We start from the raw sequence: 20,367 nt of genomic DNA, 5'->3' as shown, positions 1-20,367 counted from the left end.
ACCTTCAGAAAGGCACGCTCCATGAGTGATTCCCTAGTTAAGAGCAGCCCGGAGTTGACTGAAAACACGACGTGGTTATCGACTAGCGAAGGTTTTATCAAATGTACTAGTTGCAAAGCATGTAAACATGGAGTGAACAAAACAGAATATACTACTCCATTGAATAACAGGATCATGAAAATTGATAAGAAACTCACCTGTAAAACAGAGTTTGTCATTTATGTGCTTGAGTGCCCATGTGGACTACGCTATGTGGGTAGCACAAGACTGCAGGCACATAAAAGAATTTTACAGCACATCCGAGCTATTAATCATGGTGATCCCACATATCCAGTAGCGCGCCACTTTGATGAAGTACATGCAAGGAGATCTAGTGAGCTACGATACTTCCTAATTGACTCAGTTCCTCCCCTAAGAAGAGGTGGGAACCGGGATTCTCTGTTAAGAAAACTGGAAACTAGATTCATAATTGAGTTAGATAGCAAGATTCCAAATGGATTGAATTCTAGTGAGGATTTTTTACTCACTTATGATTTTTTTAATTATTTGATATTCAATCCTGCTATCCTCAAACATTTAAGCTGCAAGCTCTTTTTTAACCTATGAAACCACAATATTCTTTTTTTATATTTATTTTATTCTATTTAAGCACAATTTTGCACAATAGGTTATTGACACGATTGGAGGGTGACACCGGGCAGAAAGCAAACTTTATGTGCTTTCAGTACTCGCTAAGTGCAATAGCCCACAGGGGCAGTTTTGAATAATTGTCTAGTAAGTTTCTAACAATTTTAACAAGGTGTTAACTGGGTACCAGTACAATCGACATAACATGAAATTGGAAATATATGTTTTGGTATTGTTACGATTCAATGATATCAATATGGGAGTAGGGTATTGTACCTAAAATGTTTCCCTTTCAATCTCTGTTACTCATTTTCAAAGGTTCACTTACAGATGGTTTTAACCCATTTTATAATGTGTCTTAGGATTTTTTTATAAAATGTGAGTGTTTATACAACCTTGTTTTTAACCCTGTTTAACCTTGTATGACTTTTAATAAGTATATTTATTTATTTGTCATGAGTGTCTGGTATTTAGACCAAAAACTTGCGTTATTTTGCACATGGCGTTACTTTGCACATAGAGGTGTATCAAATTGGAATTCAACAATTTGTATTGGAAAATCTGAAAGCGCTTTACGCAGCATTTTGCTGAAATGTTTTCAGTGTCTATGATTTAGACACGGAAGTGTTTGCCTGTCCTTCCCGCGCACTGTCACTTTAAATGGTGTAGTAAGAACCATGTGATGTATCATGTGACCAAGGCCCCCAGAGGGCTGAAACGCGTAATGGCGGCGGTGCAGGGCACAAAATAAAACTTTGAAAGCACTGAATTTGGGTTCGCCTCGTCCTTTCCTAGCACACGGATCGTTGGACGAGTACTGGATATATATATATATATATATATATATATATATATATATATATATATATATATATATATATATATATACATACATACACACACACACACACACACCCAGTAGGCAGATATAGTTAGGACCTATTTTCCATAGGAAATCCGCAACATTCTATTTGGAACAACGTTGGCGCCGATTGACGAATCTTCACGAAATTTTCTAAACTTTTGGCCAGCTCCGGTCCGCGTCCTATCCTGAACATTTCACGGTGATTTGTCAAGCGGGGGCCGAGAAAAAAGGGGGGTCCCAAAACGCGTTTTCCCCTTGCATTTTCCCATAGGACCTGTTGACGCAGCTACAGCCCGAACTGCTGAACAGAATTACACCAAATTTGGCAAAGAGGTAGTCCTCAGTTCAGACTCGTGCCTTTTGCTTAAATGGTGTAAATCTGTTCAGTAGTTGCTGAGAAAATCAAAAGCAAAATCATCGATATATCTATGGCCTCGGAGGATCCGCACACCCTCCCCGCACCCAGGGCGGACCCTGCCGTGCACGAGCTGTATTCTAATTGGCTGTCAACACTCCAAATCAGAAATTGAATACAGCAAACTGCCATGCAAACATTTAGTCCTCCCCAATGCATTTCGTGCCAGAGTGCACTTAATGCACGGCGACTCATTAGAGGAGAAACGAAGGCACTACATCTACCAGAGGCCACAGGGGTGGCCACGCCCATTGGGGCGCAAGATAAGAAATTTGAAACGGTGCCTGGTTGAACTGTCGCTGCCTGCACTGAGCAAAAGCCATGAACCCATGATTAAGTGCGCTCTGGCACAAAACGCGTTGGGGAGGACTAAATGTTTGCGTGGCAGTTTTGCTGTATTCCCCCTACTCGCTCCATTAAAGAAGTGGCAATTACTTACCTTCCTCTTTGGTCACTCCTGTCACAGGCAACTTTTGATATATATATATATATGTATGTATGTATGTATAGATATACTTATATAGCGCAATGACTGTCACCCAAAGGGCATCCTGGCGCTTAGACTGATGGAGAAAGAAGCCTGCATGAAAAGAAACGATCCACTGTATAAGAAAAATTACGCCGCTCTTGGGAAAAGGTGAGTTTTCAGGGCTTTTTTGAAGGAGGGGAAATCGCCCGTACTCCTCAGTGCAAACGGCTGAGAGTTCCACAGCCTTGCTGCTGTGAATCGAAAGGACCTGCCTCCCAAACGAGTCCTTAAGATTTTTGGAACTACAACCAGACATGCCGTGGCGGAGCGGAGAGACCTACGCGGGACATACCACGAGAACATTTTCTGTAAGGGAAAAGGGCCTTGTTCATGAAGAGCTTTAAACACCAAGCAGAGGGCTTTAAATTCAATCCGCTGAGGGACAGGTAACCAATGGAGGTCCTTGAGCGCAGTAGTGGAGGAGTCCGCGCGCTGGCGTGACAGAGCCAGTTTAGCCGCCAAATTCTGCACGCGTTGAAGTTTACCCACCAGGGTCACCGGGGCTCCCAGAAGTAGTGCGTTACAGTAGTCAAGTCTACTTAGGATGGTACTCCGCACTACCTCTGGTCTTGCCTGCGCTGGAAGAAAAGGCAAGATTTTCCTTAACGTGCGAAGCAAGGCCATGCATGTGGCCACTGTTTTATTAACAGAAACATCCAGTTGAAGGTTGGAGCCAAAATAGACTCCCAAGTTCCGCACACAATTCGTTGGTAAACTGGTGCCCTGGAAGGATGAAGGCCAGAAGTTCGATGGAAAAGGCCTCGGGGTGCTGCCAGATGGGCAGTATAGGACCTCAGTTTTAGAGCTATTAAATTGCAGAGAGTTGTGGCACAGCCAGTCTGCCGTAGAGGTCATGCAGCGATGGAAGGTCTCTTGTGACACCGCCTCCTTACCCTCAAACGAGAAGATAAGTTGGGTGTCGTCCGCATAGTTAGTAACTGCAATGCCGAAAGATTTTATCAGCTTAATCAGGGGGCGGAGGTAAAGATTAAAAAGGATAGGGCTAATGGCTGACCCTTGAGGCACACCCTGACCAACGCTTCTGATGGCTGATTTGAACGGAGGAAGGGCCACTACCTGGTGTCTATTATCCAGATAAGACGTCAGCCAGTCCAGGGCCAAGCCAGTCACCCCCACTTCCTCCAGCCTCCTGAGTAAGATCACATGGCTGACCGTATCGAACGCGGCCGACATATCTAGCAGCACTAAAAAGGCTGCCCGACCTTGGTCGGCACGCGTCCTGAGGTCATCGAGCACGGTCACTAATGCTGACTCTGTCCCATGGGCTGGTCTAAATCCAAATTGAGCCACATCCAGACAGGCATTACTCTCCAGAAAGCAGGAAAGATGTTTTGTGGCCCATTTCTCCAAGATTTTGATTGGAAAGGGGAGAAGGGAAATGGGCCTATAATTGGCAGGGCAGGAAGGATCCAAGGTTTCCTTTTTGAGGAGAGGAGACACCACTGCCAACTTCCAGCAATCCGGTACTCGCGCAGACCTGAGGGATTGGCAGCAGGTCGCGAATAATGGCAAGAAGAGTTCTGTCCGGAAAAGCTTCCAAAATTTATGAGGAAGTGGATCAAGGGGAGAGCCAGAAGAGACGCTGGCGGCCAGAGCACTAAATTCCTCAAAGCATGGTACCGGGAAACAATTAAGGCGTGCTGAGCCAGCATCACCCTCCCTATCCGATGTCAAGGTAGAGGTGAGCAAAGGCTGAGTGCCAGAGCTTGATGAAGTATCAAGATTGCTTAGGATGGTAGCAATCTTCTGCTCAAAAGCCTGTGCCAATGAGTCGCATAAAAATTGAGATGCAGGGACATCATTAGCGACACAGGTAGGGTGTGAGAGATCTTTAACAATTTTGAACAGCGCCTGGGATTTATTTGCTGCCGACAATAGGGAGTCCTCTAGGAATTTAGCTTTGGCACGTCTGATCTGTGCTTTATAAGTTGCCAAAGTTCGCTTATAGCAAGCTCTGTCTGAATCCCGGTACTGTTTCCTCCAAGCACGCTCCGTCCTCTTGCACTGGAGTTTAGATTGGAGCAGTTCCTCTGAGAACCAAGGCATTGCACGAGTGGGTCTATCTCTGATTTTGCGAAAAGGAGCTAGTGAATCTAGTGAAGCCACAATTTGCTGGCTAAGCATCTCATAGCTAGCGTCCACGTTGACTCCTAACGAGAAGCCCGACGGCAGCAAGGCCGGCAGGGGGGACTGCTTCACAAGCTTGGACCACTGTCTACCCACCCTAGTAGTGCCTAGGCTACCTTTCTTCATGGAGTCGGCGGAAAGAGAAAGGGTAAAGTGAACCGATGCGTGATCTGTCCAGCATTGGGATAGGATTTTCCGAAGAGCTACATTCTCTGTATCCGCAAAAATCATATCTAAGGTATGACCTTTTGAGTGAGTAGGCAGGGTAACTAGCTGTTTCAGCTGTACATTACTACAGGCCTGCTCCAAATCTTTGAAAGCAGAATCCATTGGACCATCTGGCCATAGGTTGAAGTCTCCCAATACCAAGAGTCTGTTATGGGAGTTGGATAGGTCATAGATCAGGTCGATGAGCTCTGTTACCTCTGACAAGGAGCCAGCCGGGGGTCTATAGCACAGCAATCCAGAATATAAAGCTCCTCCTGGACTGTTTAGGGAAAAACCCAGTAGTTCATGCCCCGAGATGGCCTTGACGTCAATCTGAGAGAGACATAAAGTGTCTCTAAAGATAATGCCAACTCCACCTCCCCTGGCTCCCACCCGGGGTTTGTGTTTGATTTTATATCCTGAAGGACAGGCTAGGCCCAGATCCACTGAGCTATCAGCTCTGGTCCATGTCTCAGTCATAAAGAGTATGTCAATATGTTCTGACTCAATGAGAAGCACAATTTCCTCATGGTGTTTGCACAGTGATCTGACATTTAGTAGGCCACATGACAATGTTTCTGGGCATCTACTAATGTTGTGTAGCCCAGGTGAGGGTAAAGTCTTAGCGCTGGGTTGTAGACTTAGGAGTTCCTCACGGGAATAGCTTACCACACCCATGGGCACAGGGGCAGCGGTTTCCGCGTCCGTCGCGTTCCGTGCGCGAACGGGCGCAAACGGGCTTACCTCTGGCGCACCTCCGGCGCGACGCTGCGCGCGTACGCTGCGCGCGACCATAATGGCCGTTAAGTAACGTGTGGTGGGCGGTGCTCGTATCAACTAGAGCGCAGCCCCGGAACGTCTTGGGCGTCTCAGCCCTACTCCCAAAATGGCGATCGGGATCGAGATCGCGAAGGGGAGCAAACGAAGCAAACACCCAAATGGTGAGTGGTGTAATTAATTTTTAAATGCAGGCAATGCGGTCAGTGGGGTGAGCAGGCAGAGGGATTCAATGACAATTCAAAAAAAGACAGTTTAAAATACACTTTACACACATTAATTCTAGCAGCATCAGTAATTTTAAAAGCACAGCGTAGCGTTCGCGCAGCGGTCAGTCTATTGACCGCCTGCAGACCAACTGGCCCCTAAATACCGTTTGCCGGGCGGTGCTCGTGTCAACTAGAGCGCAGCCCCGGAACGTCTTGGGCGTCTCAGCCCTACTCCCAAAATGGCGATCGGGATCGAGATCGCGAAGGGGAGCAAACGAAGCAAACACCCAAATGGTGAGTGGTGTAATTAATTTTTAAATGCAGGCAATGCGGTCAGTGGGGTGAGCAGGCAGAGGGATTCAATGACAATTCAAAAAAGACAGTTTAAAATACACTTTACACACATTAATTCTAGCAGCATCAGTAATTTTAAAAGCACAGCGTAGCGTTCGCGCAGCGGTCAGTCTATATATATATATTATCGCTCCAAAATTCTCTAATGGTAAAGAATTAAGCACTCACGGGTAGCGTGTCAACGGGACTTTATTCTCAGAACAGACGCGTTTCGGCCGATGTAAATCTTAAAAAACCTATCCCCAAGTTTCTAACCTGTAGCACATCTTACGCAGTCTATTGCCTCGTCTGCCCGTGTGGATTGCTGTATATAGGCAGCACCATTCATTCATTAAAAATTCGAATATTGGAGCACAGGAGAGCAATATTGAAGAGTGACGCCTCATATCCAGTAGCAAGGCATTATGATGACAAACATCCTAACAGTAAAAACTTTTTACAGTTTTTTGGCCTTGACTATATTCCAGATAACATCAGAGGAGGGGATCGTCTCAAAAAGCTACGCAGGTTAGAATCACGCTACATTATAGACTTACAAACCAAGTTCCCTCGCGGCTTGAATAGTAATGAGGAATTATCGGTACACTTGGGATCCTAGTACAGAGCTGTTTATGGTAACAATGATATCAATGTAAATATGTGGACTTTGGTGGGGCCATGACCACTATGGTGAGTTTTTAACATTGCCTTTCTCAATTACTTCTCTGCTTTTGTAGAATATAGTTGGACAGTAAGGCCGATTCACGGCTTGATTGATTGCCATGCCGATACACGGCTTGATTTTGTGTAGTAGAGTAAGCGCCATAATGCGTAAGCCAATATATGGCTTTATGAACTAATACTTACGCAGAATCAATGTTCAAAATATTGATGTACTGGTACATGTGGCAATATGCCTTTATCAAGTTTGTTAATTTTGACAATTTTGATGATTATGATTAATTTGTACTTAACCAGTATGCATGTGTATATGTTTATTTACTCATATACTTGATTTTGAACACATTACAAAATGGCGCCATATTATCTATGCACATTAACGCTGTCCTCTTTCTATGTTTAAATTCATGATGCATTGAGAGACATAAATAATGGCGTTTTACGGTGTGCTGTGAACACCGAGGAAGGCAGATCGCCGAAACGCGTCTGTTCTGAGAATAAAGTCCCGTTGACACGCTACCCGTGAGTGCTTAATTCTTTACCATTAGAGAATTTTGGAGCGATAATGTTATGCGGCAGGCACCGCCGCACTTATAGCACCCGACCGTGAGTGACTCGGATGAAGGTGCGAAGGGAGCAGTAATATATATATATATATATATATATATATATATATATATATAAAAACATATTTAAACTTTACAGAAACACGCAGTCTGTGGATGATGTCATCAGTGATGTCGATATGTCATCAGTGATGTCACTGACCATGTCATGAATGATGTAATATGGGACGTCATCAGCAGTTCATTGTGGGGGCACGAGTTATAGTTAGCTCAACTAACTATAACGGCCGAATTTCTCTGGTTTTGTAAGAGTGAAATGTCCAACTAACTATAACCTCCCTGAAACCTGTGGATTTTTCAGTGAATATATGTAGTGTACTTTACTAGGGACTTACAAGTAAATCAAATATGCCAATTGGGGATGAGCCAATATTATCATGTTTTAGGGGAGAGAGCACAAGCACTGTAGCACTGGCAACGTGTGCAGAGTCCTAACCAGCAAAAACAAGGTCAGACAAATTGAATGAGGGAGGCAACAAATTGAGTGAAAGACCACCAAATCAGATGTTCTTAGGCATGGTTTTAAGGCATGGGCAAAGTGGGCTCTGGCCTATGGCCCCAGCCTTTCAGGTGTCCCCCTAAAAGATCTGGCTCTGATTTCCACACAAACCTGCCCTCATGACCTTGAATAATTTGCAAACTTGCATCATTGTAAATACCATCATCATCAATAAATCTTTATTCGGCTTAAGCAGCCATAAAAGAATACAAATAAGTAAAACATTCAGCACATTAAAAACATCACATGAGGGATCCATAAATACTGTCAATACATAGGATAAAGTGTATTTCTGGTGGGCTTTACAGCAAGTTATTTATTTTTATTAATTTTAGGAATTGACTTGAATTGAACAAAGGCAGTCAGTATCACCGGTATCAGAAAAAGTGATAATACGTACCGGAAGCTTTCGACATTAAAAGGGAGACTAAAAATAATATAAAATACAAATCTGTTTTTGCACGGTGAGTCAATTCATTAAAAAAAACTTTTAGTGAATAGGCCCGTAGTGTTCTATGTATATTAATACTAGTGCGCATACTCTTTGATTCAATAGGGCTTATGAACTCGATACCCTCTACTAACCACATATCGAATATGCAAAGAATCGATTAGCAAACAGAGAGGAAATAAATGTAAGACTGCGGGTGAGTTAAGATCTAAAAGTAGTTGATTAAACAATAGGTTTAGATATACCGATTATTATGATTAAATAAAAAATAAGAAAATCTTGTTGTATAATATTTATTGGTTTGCCTAAATAGGACGGAGTAAATTGATATCCTCTATTGGTCCGCAAAGGATAAGAATTAAGAAGTTATATCCCCTATGTAAGTACATCAATGAGTATGGGATGAGTCTAAACTCTAACTATATCCATGATACCTTTATATACATGAATTGGAGGAATACAGGATAAAGGGTTGAGATATACAATGGGATTACCATAAATACAATAGAGTAATCCTTACATTCTTATATTCTTATTTTAAAGTCAATGGTGTGACATATTCCAAGAGATATCTGGTTTTGAGATCATCTCTCACTGATGATTGCAATAATTGAGTGGCAAGACGGGGTGTAGTAATAGTAGGCATACGTTTACCCACTTCCAATATTGTAATATTACTAGTTCACCTTTAGAGACTATACTCTTACGCTCAACATTGACATTTGAGTGTATCTACCTTGTGTGAAATCATTGTCATCAATTATATTGAACCAAAGAAAAATGTCATTCTGAGCACGCGGAAGTAATCTAATTGTATGTATCCTTTTTTCATAGATTGATCATATTTGATATAGAGAGCAGTTTTTTACACTTAAGTTGTGGGTCCTGAAGAAGGTGTTACTTACCATAAATTACACCGAAACGCGTCGACAAGAGGACACAATTTTTTTTTTCTTCATTTTAATTTGTTTTATTCAATGTTTGATTTCATATAATGCTCATGATTATCGACAATAATTGCTAATAGAATCATTGTGAACAAATACTATTATCAATGCTTGTCTTTTATGTAAATGTCTATTTTATGTAAATGTCTATTTTATGTAAATGTCTATTAAATGTCTATTTAAAGTGTTTTTAATGGATACAATATTGTAAACAATCTTTGATATAGGTATTTTTTAATAAAATAACAATACATTTCAATTTCGTGGTGCTTCAGTTCCTAATATCTCTTCTCTTTGGTCCACTGTATATTGTATATGATTTCACTACAGGAGTCTTTGAACAATACAAAAGGGAAATCTTTATTTTTAACACTTTATAGCAAGTAGACCTCAAAGGTTTCTGGATTACTTAAAAACCATAGCCTTCAAATGAGCACAATTCATAAAATTCAGCATCTGGCGACAAATCATAGCACCAATCCAGATTTGCAAAGATATTATCACAATATGTAAAAGCCATCTAGCCGATATATTAAAAACAAATCTCAAAAGACCAGGGTCATACGACTCTTTACATGCAACAGTTTCACTGGGACAGCTCAATGTGTTCTAATTCATATATTTTCTTAATGGCCAATGATACTTTTATATAACTGGCTATTGCACTAGAAATGTCAGGGTGGCCAATAATTGTAAATATTTAAAACCATCAACATATGTACAAGGGCGAATTTTCTTTAACAATGAAATTATAAATCTACTCCTTGCAGTTTTATATAAAGTGTACAGTACTTTGACTTGTGAGGTTGTCACATGGATAAAAGAGAGATCATTCACCCAACCACACTGGCGTGGAAACAACAGTAAAAAATGCACAGTACCTAACCGGTATCTAGTTAGGTCAAATTTAGTCTGCAAGAGAGGGGTGAATGTTGGATAATATTGCAGTGGGGCAGGGGACAAATACATCAGGCCGATTTCATCTTGATGAAGATAAATCGTGTTTCCCCTTGAATGCAATGCCTCTTTGATGATAACTTTGGCGTTCAATGGAATACTTTTAGGGCTATCATAGAAGTGCCCAAGTCCTATTTCATGATATTTGTCTTTCAAGAAGTGATGCCATGGTATTTTGGACAGAGTTGGCCAAGCTTTGACAGTATTTTATAATTTCTCGTGAGAACATTAGTTCTTCGGTAAGCCACATTTTCGCCCATAATAGTAGAGGGGAACCAGCTATACTGTCTTCCAACTGTTCTAGACCGAGTTCATCATGACATAGGTGGTTAGGGGCACTATTAGGAATCATTATAAGCCTTTTAGTGAATTTCTTTTCCACTGCTTGTAACTGGTGTGTATTGTGATGCCCCCACACCCCTGCGCCAAATGTTGTAATCAAAAGGCATTTGGCCTTACAAAGAGTAAGGATTTCCCTCACAGGCTTAGGACCTAATTTGCAGGCAAAATGAAAAAGCCTATTCACTGCCCTGGTTGTATGGTGAGCTCTTGCTGTCACAAGTGGGTCCGTGTGAGAAGTTGGCCTGGCATATGCTAGTCACTAGTTATAGTGGCCACCTTGCACCAGTCCAATTCGACTCTTATGGTAGATAGGGTTAAGACAACCTTTTAAAGAAAGCTATCCTAGTGGTAGCTGTGGAGAGCAGCCTTCAGGCTAAGTCTCAGAGGAATGTAATGCAGCTTGTTTTACCTTATAATCTCTTGAATTACCAAATGAAAGGGCACCACACAGGTATATATATCAAATATATATGTATTTATTACTAGACACACTCTACTAATCTATTTATGAGATTAGAAGCCAGGTACACATTCAAATGTCAACGTTTCACAATAAATTATGCAAAAATATGGCTGGAGCCCTAGGGGCGTACCAGACCATATACTAAAACAAAATGGTATAACAATGTCGACTTGCAAAATGACAAGGCCTAGGGCCTGGGGAAATCGCTGGGGCTTCACTACTGCAGTGTTAGCAGGTAAGTAACAGGCCCACGGGAGACGTGTGCAGTGTGTGAACACAGCTGCGGGTTCTCTATTGATTACAATGGAGCAAGTCGCGGTTTGATTTTTAAAGTTCTAGGGTACTTCGAGGAAGTCTACAAGCAAGGCACTTACAAGGTTAGTACTTCGAGGGCAAACACACACTAGGGCACCGGAGTGCACGAGTTACCTCACCCAGGGAAGCCGGGTGCATAGGGGCTTTTGGTGTTGGGTCGAGTCGCTGTTTTCTATGGAGACCAAAGAAGACTTGCTGCTTGTGGCGACTAAAGAAGTGTCCGGTGGAATCCGAAGGTGGATTCAAGACCCAGAAGACCTGAAAATTGAAGGGACAGTGTTCAGAATCACTTGCCAGTGACTGGTGGCCAGGAAGATGGATGACCACAGATGTCGCATGATTTCAGGTCATCGATGGTGTTTTGACTCTTCGCTCACGAGATCCAGGAAAAATCGACGATGACCAACAGCTGGATTCGGAGTGTCCCATGACGTCTGCAGCTGATGGCACTGGCGGCAATTGAATTGGAGCCAACAAGCCTTGACAACTGCAAGTCTTGTGTAGATTGAAGAAAGTCGATGGGGCAGACCAGCAAGGTCTGAGGGACTCACCCAGCAAAGGTGAGTGAGGGCAGGCCTGGTGCAACCAGGGGAGCCCTTTGAGGTGATAAGAAAGTCTTCGGGGGACCCACTAGCCAATGGGCAAGTGATTGCAAAGATGCCTCTTCAGGAAATGCTTCACAGGAGCCCACGGTCACTCGGGACGGGGTAGGCCTCTGATTTTCACTGCAAAATCTGCTGGAGGCTTGGGCCACAAATGGTCCAAAGAACAAGTTCCTAGAACGTTGTTAAGGGATTTCACTCAACAATAGTGCACGGTCGCCCGGAATTGCTTGTCCTCGTCACTCGTGCTGTCCACTCGCCACAGCTTTGCTGGGGACTTACAATGGCCATCAAGAAGTTAGGAAATCTACATTTGGGGCAGCAGGGACTTCAAACTCCGCCGGGAGCGGGAAAGTTTGCAATCGTTGATTAAGGTTTTTGGTGCCTGCCAAGCAGGGGAGTCGCTCCTTGACTCCAAGGGAGATTCTTCTGTCTTCCAAAGGTAGTGGAACGTCAAAGGGCCAGGATTCTTCTTTGTAGAGCGTCGTCCAGGGTTATCTGTTTTGCAATGGCAAAGCTTGCTATCTTATAGTGAAGATAGGGGAGGGACTAGCTCTATGACCACTCCTCTAGGAGGGTCAGGGTAGGGGGTGGTTACACCCACTTCCCTTTGTCCAGTATCGTGCCAGAGCAGGGACAGGTAGCCCCTGAACCGGTTTGAGCTGGCATATGCACAGAGGAGTCTACTGCTCCCCCTGTGCAGGACTTCAAAGCACTCTAAGAGTGCACCCACCCAGCTCCAATACACTAAATCCTGTCTGGAAGGTGGTGACACCTCCCTGTGACAGGATGCCTATTGTTGGGCCTCCTCCGCTGCGAGTTTCAGTCAGCAGCAGGAGGGCAGCCCAGTGTCTGTGCTGGTGGCATACATTTTGTGATAACCAAAGGAAATGATGGACGGAGTGTTGAACATTGCAAGCACTCACCCCCAGTCAACTGATCTGGGTTTAATCCATCACCGTTCTTTAGCCCACTCTGCCACCCCAGTTCAGACATGGCCATGTAAATGTACAGATATTTATATAGCGCAAATCACCAACCGGTCTCTAAGCACTTGCTTAGGGAACCCGTCCTGGTATTCCCCTGTGAGATAACCCAGCAGGGCATTCACAAGGTGAAAGCCAGGCATCCCGCCGCGAGGGGCCCTTGTGGAGATTAAGCAAGCTATTGCCCAGAGTCGCAGAGTGTGAACCCATGAATCGAGTATGCACTGGAGCGAGAATTATCGAGTCCATGGACAATTTATGGACTCAAGACCCAGCCGAGCCGGGAATTGAACCCTGGTCCCAGGCTGACCTCTGCTTCCAGGTCTGCCTACTCTAACCAGTGAGCCACACTTCTCCACTTCTCTGATAGCCAGAAACCGGTCCTAGGATGCTTGATTCCGGTCCAGGGAAGACATGGCTTGGCAGTTCGGGCTGGACTGTTCCCATGAGGCACAGGGTCAAGACTGATTTGCATATGGCCATGTCTGAACTGGGGTGGTGTGGTGAGCAAAATAACGATGGATTAAACCCAGATCTGTGACTGGGGGTGAATGTTTTGCCATTGTGCAACATTCCGTCCATCATCTTGTGTGTTTTGCTGTTCACCCTATGTGGGAAGGGTATGCCCAGACGTGGGTCCCGTGCTCACTACGCCACTGGAGTCAAGCTATCCTGGCTGATGACGGCTGATAGCCAAAAACCGGTCCTAGGATGCTTGATTCCGGTCCAGGGAAGACATGGCTTGGCAGTTCGGGCTGGACTGTTCCCATGAGGCACAGGGTCAAGACTGATTTGCATATGGCCATGTCTGAACTGGGGTGGCGTGGTGAGCAAAATAACGATGGATTAAACCCAGATCTGTGACTGGGGGTGAATGTTTTGCCATTGTGCAACATTCCGTCCATCATCTTGTGTGTTTTGCTGTTCACCCTATGTGGGAAGGGTATGCCCAGACGTGGGTCCCGTGCTCACTACGCCACTGGAGTCAAGCTATCCTGGCTGATGACGGCTGATAGCCAGAAACCGGTCCTAGGATGCTTGATTCTGGTCCAGGGAAGACATGGCTTGGCAGTTCAGGCTGGACTGTTCCCATGAGGCACAGGGTCAAGACTGCCGTGGCCATTTGCACCGTGTCATCAGCATAAGATAACAAGGGGACAGATTTGCTACCAATCTTGGGAAAATCCAGATTTGTATTTAATAGGGAAGACACCAGGCCATTAGTGTAAACTAAAAACAAAAAGGGGGCTAGGATGCACCCTTGCAGGATGCCCTCTGTTGAAGCTATTTGCTCAGTTTTTTCCCCTTGAGTTCCATATCTTATGGAAACTGTGGTGTTAAAATATAGCCTATGGATAAGCGACACCAGAGTTTGTTCCACTCCTAAACTTTCCATCATATCCCACAGTTTCTCTCAATCAACAGTGTCAAAGGCACTAGAAAAATCCATGAAGGCCAGGTGGATTGAGCCCTTCCTGGCCTTCACATATTTGCATTCTAAATACCATTTTCCTTTCATTTGTTTTTAATACAAGTAATGTGTTGGAGTCTATAACAGACATTTTGTAGAGATATGTTGCATTTATATTTTTCAACACCATGCAACTTCTATAAAAAAACAGTTCCTTTTAGATCAAAACAGGAGCTCACATATGCTAAATGACAGTGGATTGTAGCGATTATGTGAAATAATATGAGTGAGCTGCTGCTATATAACAATAATAAAAACACACATCACTATCCCTGAATATTTGATGGAAACACATTTAGAATTTGAACCAGTTCGCCTTTGTAGGGTCAGTACCCTTGTAAAAGAGGTTATGAGAAAGCTGAAAGTGGATCATAAATTTAAAGCTGTTCTGAACAGGGGCCCAAAAAATATGTTTGGCCCAAGGCCCCCAAAATCCTTAAAATGTCCCTGCACCAAACGCTATCAGGACCTATCAATTATTCTCAGTGTTCCTAGTACTGATCCTTAAAAGGAGGATAATTGTGTGTGAACTGAGGACCCGGTGGTCATTTCACCCAAATAATTGATCCAGTTCTTTTTTGCTTCATGGTGCTACCAGCTAGTCCTGATGAAGACCCCTTTGAAATATTTTATATATCGAAGCTATCTGTGGAGATGTCATGGTGATTGTTTCCCACTGGTGGAATTCTCTTGTGAGAGTTCTTGGGAAAGCCAGTTATGGAAAAGTCCTGAAGGCTACTGGAGGCTGGTTTTGTGCTGGGGATGCTGAGAGAAATAAAGCTACTTATGAAGAAACCTGTGAACGGCTCTTCTTTACACTATGACATGTAAACTGTTATTTATTGTCATGAACTCAAACTGCACTCTAAAAGAGTCATGATTTAAAATCGTATGGAGGGCAATGTTAAATCTTGTCTAAATATTGAGCCCTCCCAGGTCTTTAGTAGACTCACAAATTCCACTGGTTCCGCAGGAAGGGGTTTCAGGAAGCTGCATCTCCCCTCGGGAAGAGGAGATGTGCAATGGCCATAGCAGGGCTATATGAGTCCGCACAGCTCCAAGACCCTCCATTGCTTGCATGGAACTCAGGACTACCCCCAACAAGAGGGTGCAGTCTATGACCTTGGGTCCTCATGACCCCTTCGAGCCTTCCTAGACAAGCCAGGTGCCGCTTCCCGTCTCTGAGTCGCAGGCACTGTTCAGGGGGCTGGCCCGCTGGCACAGACGCGGGGCGCACCCCGCCCATTTGAGGCCTGCTTTTTACACAGCAACACGCACTTGGCGGCTTTGTGGGTGGCGCTGTTCTGCTTGAACCACATTTGGCATACCACCACCCAATACACATTTGTACTATGTATTTGTATAACACATGTTTGTGTTTACATTGGCTATTTGCAAACTGTAAATTAGTATCAATGACATAATGAACGTTCTTTGAAAACAGCCGTCTCACTAGCAGAAAAGACGGTATTGCTTGAGCCCACCTTACAGAAGATATGTCAAAACAGTTTTGGTAGAATAACAGGTGTTTTGGATTGTTGAATTGGGGTGGTTGAAAAATGCTTCTTTTTGATGCCAGGACCCATGGATGGCTAAACCAGAAGCAGGGCAGGATAAGAGAATTGATACTTGCTTAATTATTTCGAGCTGTACAATTCACCTTAAAGGGGCCGAAGAAAAAGAATGGATCTCAAAAGGGAGGTTAAAATCGACTAGTAACACTGAAATTTGCTTAAGGGAGCAGCTGGTCCAGAAAAGGCCTGCTACCGAGGGAACAATGTGCAAAGGTTAGACAATATTAATAGGTCTCAGGTGTATTGCTTCGTGCAAAAACTGATCTATCGACAAAGGCATTCTGGCTCCTAAGTCCAACTGTAACCGAATCAAAGCCTTCAGGAAGCGCATTAATCTGAGAGAAACATGTGTCAGCGCCAGCAGTCAAAAACAGTTAGACTCTGGTCCGTCCGACATCGGAATCAGGCCCCAAGTGGTACATTTCTGATTGTGTGTGTGCCCACGTTCTTCCATCCATTAAAAATGTGTTCATGGTTCTGGGTTGAAGTTGACTAACTATTAAACTGCCCATGACCCTTTACTCACTACTGTTCTGCGGTTTCCCATTCCCCTTTAAGATTACTCATTTCCTAGTTAGTTTATTTAATATAGAGAAAAAAACATTCAGGTGAAATGTGTCTCCATTCAACACTGTGCTCCAGAAAATGTGTGTTCCAGGAGTTCTGCTTTCAATTAATTTAGAAATCGTTTAATGCCATCAAAATATTACCAATATATAGAATTAAGAAAGAAATGAAAAATGAAAAAATTAAGATGCCGATATACTAAGAGTTTGCACTTTCGCTCAGCAATAGGAAGCATCCAAAGAACAGCAACATCACATGTGTATTTGTAAATCACATGTTCACCCTGAAGGGTATTGTGGCGCTGAATAACAGTACAGAACTCATTTTATCTATTTCAGAAGGATGAAAGGCTAAGCGGAACTACTGGGATTTGAACCTCTGACCATGAGGTCAAACACTGGCTCCTAGAATGGATGCATTAGTCCACTAAGCCACCGGAGGCAGCACAGATTTAGCTTTCAAGCTCACAAGTTATTTTGTTCTGTAAGTTGACCCTGGCACTGTGCTAAAACTGCTTTGTGCTAACCACTGGATAAAGTATGCAATGGGGCAGTGTCTGCGGTGGGATACAGCAAAAACCTTAGGTTTGAGGGCAAAGGTAAATTTACTAAAATAGCGTGATTTGGCACAAGTGCGGGGTCAAGTGGGATATCACCTGATATAGGAACATGCAACATAGTTGCTTTAGCCAAAAGCACATATCTCACGTATTTGTTCCTGAGCTTGTGCCTACACTAGGAATTTGTGAGGGAAGATGCACCTCCTGTTCAAAGGTAAGACAAACATGGATGCTTTAACCTAAAGCACATATCTCACCTATGTGATCCCTGAGCTTGTGCCCACACTAGGGGCCTCCTTTACAATGATTTGGAGTAGGGCAGCACTGCAAGGGTTTTTGATACGCTACCCTACGTCAAATCGAAAGGGCAGGATACAGTGCATTCCTGTCCTTTTAGCCTGCACACTATTAGCAGCCGTGCGGCAGCGCAGGTATCTACGTTGTAGGCAGGATTGTTTTCGTGCATGAAGAGACACATTCCTTGCCAAAAACAATCCATGGAGGTGTTTTCCTCTTTCTATGTGTGTTGCAGAAGGCAGCACACACAGAAAGAGGAAAAACTAGGAGAGACAAAGATATTTCTCCTTGTTATGCCTGCCCTGGGAGGCGTACAGTTTTGACGCATTCCTAGATTTACACATTCTTGTAAATCTGGACAGATCCTTGTAAATCTGGAAATGCGTCGAAACACATGGGTGTTGCGTGGGAACACCCACAGCAATGCCCATGGAATGCCTCCCTGACGCAGAGCAAGGCAACGTAGCCACTTGTGCTGCAGTGCCTTACACCATAACTACGAGGCCATGAAAAGACACGGGTCTGCACTCTGCTCTGCCGGAGCATCATAAAAAGTGACTCGCCAGCGGCGCAAGGGGCTTGTCAATGAGCCCATAGGAGTTTATGCTGAATTATGTACCCCCTGTGCACAGTCTACATAAGACAGCGTAGAATCTCATATGTGCCACAGCACGAGGGTCTGCGTTCTGCGCACATCCAGATTTAGCGCAAACCGTACCGATGTTGTCATCGGCAGGTACTCCTATGCATCTGCTGCTGCGCTATGTTCTGCCCCTCTCACGACACAGCGCTTCCATTTTTCATGCAGCGCTCGCTTGCAGGAAATGCAGGACATCTGATCACACGTGCCTTACCTTGTAAAGTTGGCCCATTCCCGGAAGGCTGCTGCGGCTTGCGCGGTACTTCTTCTAGCATGGAGTAGATGTTGCTGTCTTGATACTTTAAGTCCTGGTAAATGGGGGGAGCCGACATCTTTCAACTCTTGGGCAGCAATGCAGAGAAAGATGACCATTCAAAGGCAACGCACCGACTGCCTGTTTGCCCGACTCCCAAGCGATGCACGACTTAAGTTCAAATGCTCTCGCATTAAAAAGTCAGGTTAAATCTCCTGTGTCTCATGGCGGCACTAGGCGCTTCTCAGTGGACTTTTGAAAAACTGACACAGATAGGCGAACCCAAAGCCCCAAACCTCGGTTAAATACCAGGGTATGTCCTTGCTGGAAAATGACACAACCAGGCTAGCTAAATGGATGCAGGAAACCACCGGGTAACGAGATGCAGTTCGGTAAACATTTCGAAATTTGGAACCACGGCCTCATGCAACAGCATGTTTTCCCTCTCTCCCGGAAGCAGCCAGCTGTGGAGCCAGAGGGTTGCTCCAGTCTAAACCCTAGGACACGAGCTCACAAGATGGAGAGACTCGCAAAGTAAAGAATGTTTTTGGGAGTCCGGGGTAGAAAGTTTGAGTACCAATTTGAAAATAAAGGAGGGGCGGTGTCGTCGCCTAAATATGTAAACACGATGGACAATATATTGCATTTTACCCTTCGTCTTCTTTTGTACAATACATATTTTCAAGGGACGATTACAAAGGCACAGAGCAGCAAGCATACAGACACCCCTGCACAGAAAGACATGCCATACATAAAAACACAAACACAGATGGCAACACTGAAAGAGCCACTGACAAGATATTTCCACATTTCTGGCCAGGTCGATGGATGGGTGGATACATGGATCTATGGATGCTGGGACGGACGGATTGATGTAGGTTCATACAAGGATATATGGATAGGTAAAAAGGCCGTCCGTGTAAATGGATGAATCTGACAATGTGAGTGAATGACTATCTGGGTCAGGGCTTTAAGTTGAATAAAAACACTGCGGGGCCGATGTAATTAGGGGCGTCTTAAATTTATACAAGCTAAAAATCTGTGCTTAGCATAGTGTGGCCCCCAACTGGTATTTTGCTGCTTCTGTCATTGCATACAGATATATAATACTGATGCAAAAAGTAACATTACACCAATAACAAGCCAGGGCTATTGGCTTTGCCAATGTTTATTGTTTATGTAACAATAATCAGCAACAACTATGGCTACGCAGTATAACATATATATTGAAAATGCTTCAGTTCTGTAGTGGTGAGACTGAAAGAAATGTAACTATTCTCTTTGAAGTTGCATCAAAGGCAGTGAAAGGTGGCACTGCTGCAGAGGAAAGATTTTTTTTTCACCTTGAGGGCAAAAATGGAGAGCCCGATAGAGACCCGGTTCGGCACCTGCTTTATAAAACTGCAGGCGCTGAGCACCGGCAAGACCCGGCCCACTTAAAGCCCTGATGGATTTAGGTGAATGGAATGATTGGTGAATGCATGTATGCAGGCGATAGACTGCATCGGGGAGTGGAATGAAATGATGCATATATGTGATTGGATGCATGTTTTTGATCAGAAAGGTGAATATATATTTGTGGGTAGGTGAATGTATATATGGGCGAGTAGCGAAATGAATTCATCCTTGGGGCTGTAGCACCAATGGTAAATGAGTGCATAGATGAACGATTGCATGGGTGTGTGGGTAGACAAATATATTGATGCTTGATGAAAAGTTGAATATTTGATTGTGTGAACCTAGTTGCATGGATGAATGCATGGTTTGTCCATTTGTAAGTTGAAAGATGGATTCGGGTAGGGGCGTAGTTGATCAATGTGGCATGGATGCTGCTGAGTGAATAAATGCGTGTTCTTCACTGGATATAAGAATGCATGAGGGTCTGTGGATCCATGAATGATATTTGATGAGTGTGTCAGTGGGTGGAAGGATCAGAGCACAAGTCTTATAAAAAGAAGTGGGCTGACCAAGTAAGACAGTATGCAAATGACATCATGACTTCACAACCTAGCGCTATAAAATAAATA

At 43.9% G+C, this 20,367-nt stretch overlaps 1 protein-coding gene across 2 annotated transcripts in view; it reads right to left on the bottom strand.

The window, feature by feature from the left end:
• Positions 1-20,367, bottom strand: part of LOC146809770 (CD209 antigen-like protein C) — a 255,939-nt gene that overhangs the window by 103,456 nt on the left and 132,116 nt on the right. Inside the window, exon 1 of one of the 2 annotated variants that reach the window (XM_085616621.1) lies at positions 18,302-18,788. The exons of the other annotated variant lie outside the window; for it this stretch is intronic. Coding sequence (XP_085472747.1) covers positions 18,302-18,419 — 118 coding nt within the window. The 5' untranslated portion in view covers positions 18,420-18,788. Of the gene's footprint in view, positions 1-18,301; positions 18,789-20,367 lie in introns of those variants that run through there. 2 annotated transcript variants of the gene reach the window in all.

Source organism: Triturus cristatus, chromosome 7 (genome assembly GCF_964204655.1).
Source record: "Triturus cristatus chromosome 7, aTriCri1.1, whole genome shotgun sequence".
Lineage (NCBI taxonomy): Eukaryota > Metazoa > Chordata > Amphibia > Caudata > Salamandridae > Triturus > Triturus cristatus.
This window is presented reverse-complemented; position numbering and strand designations above follow the sequence as displayed.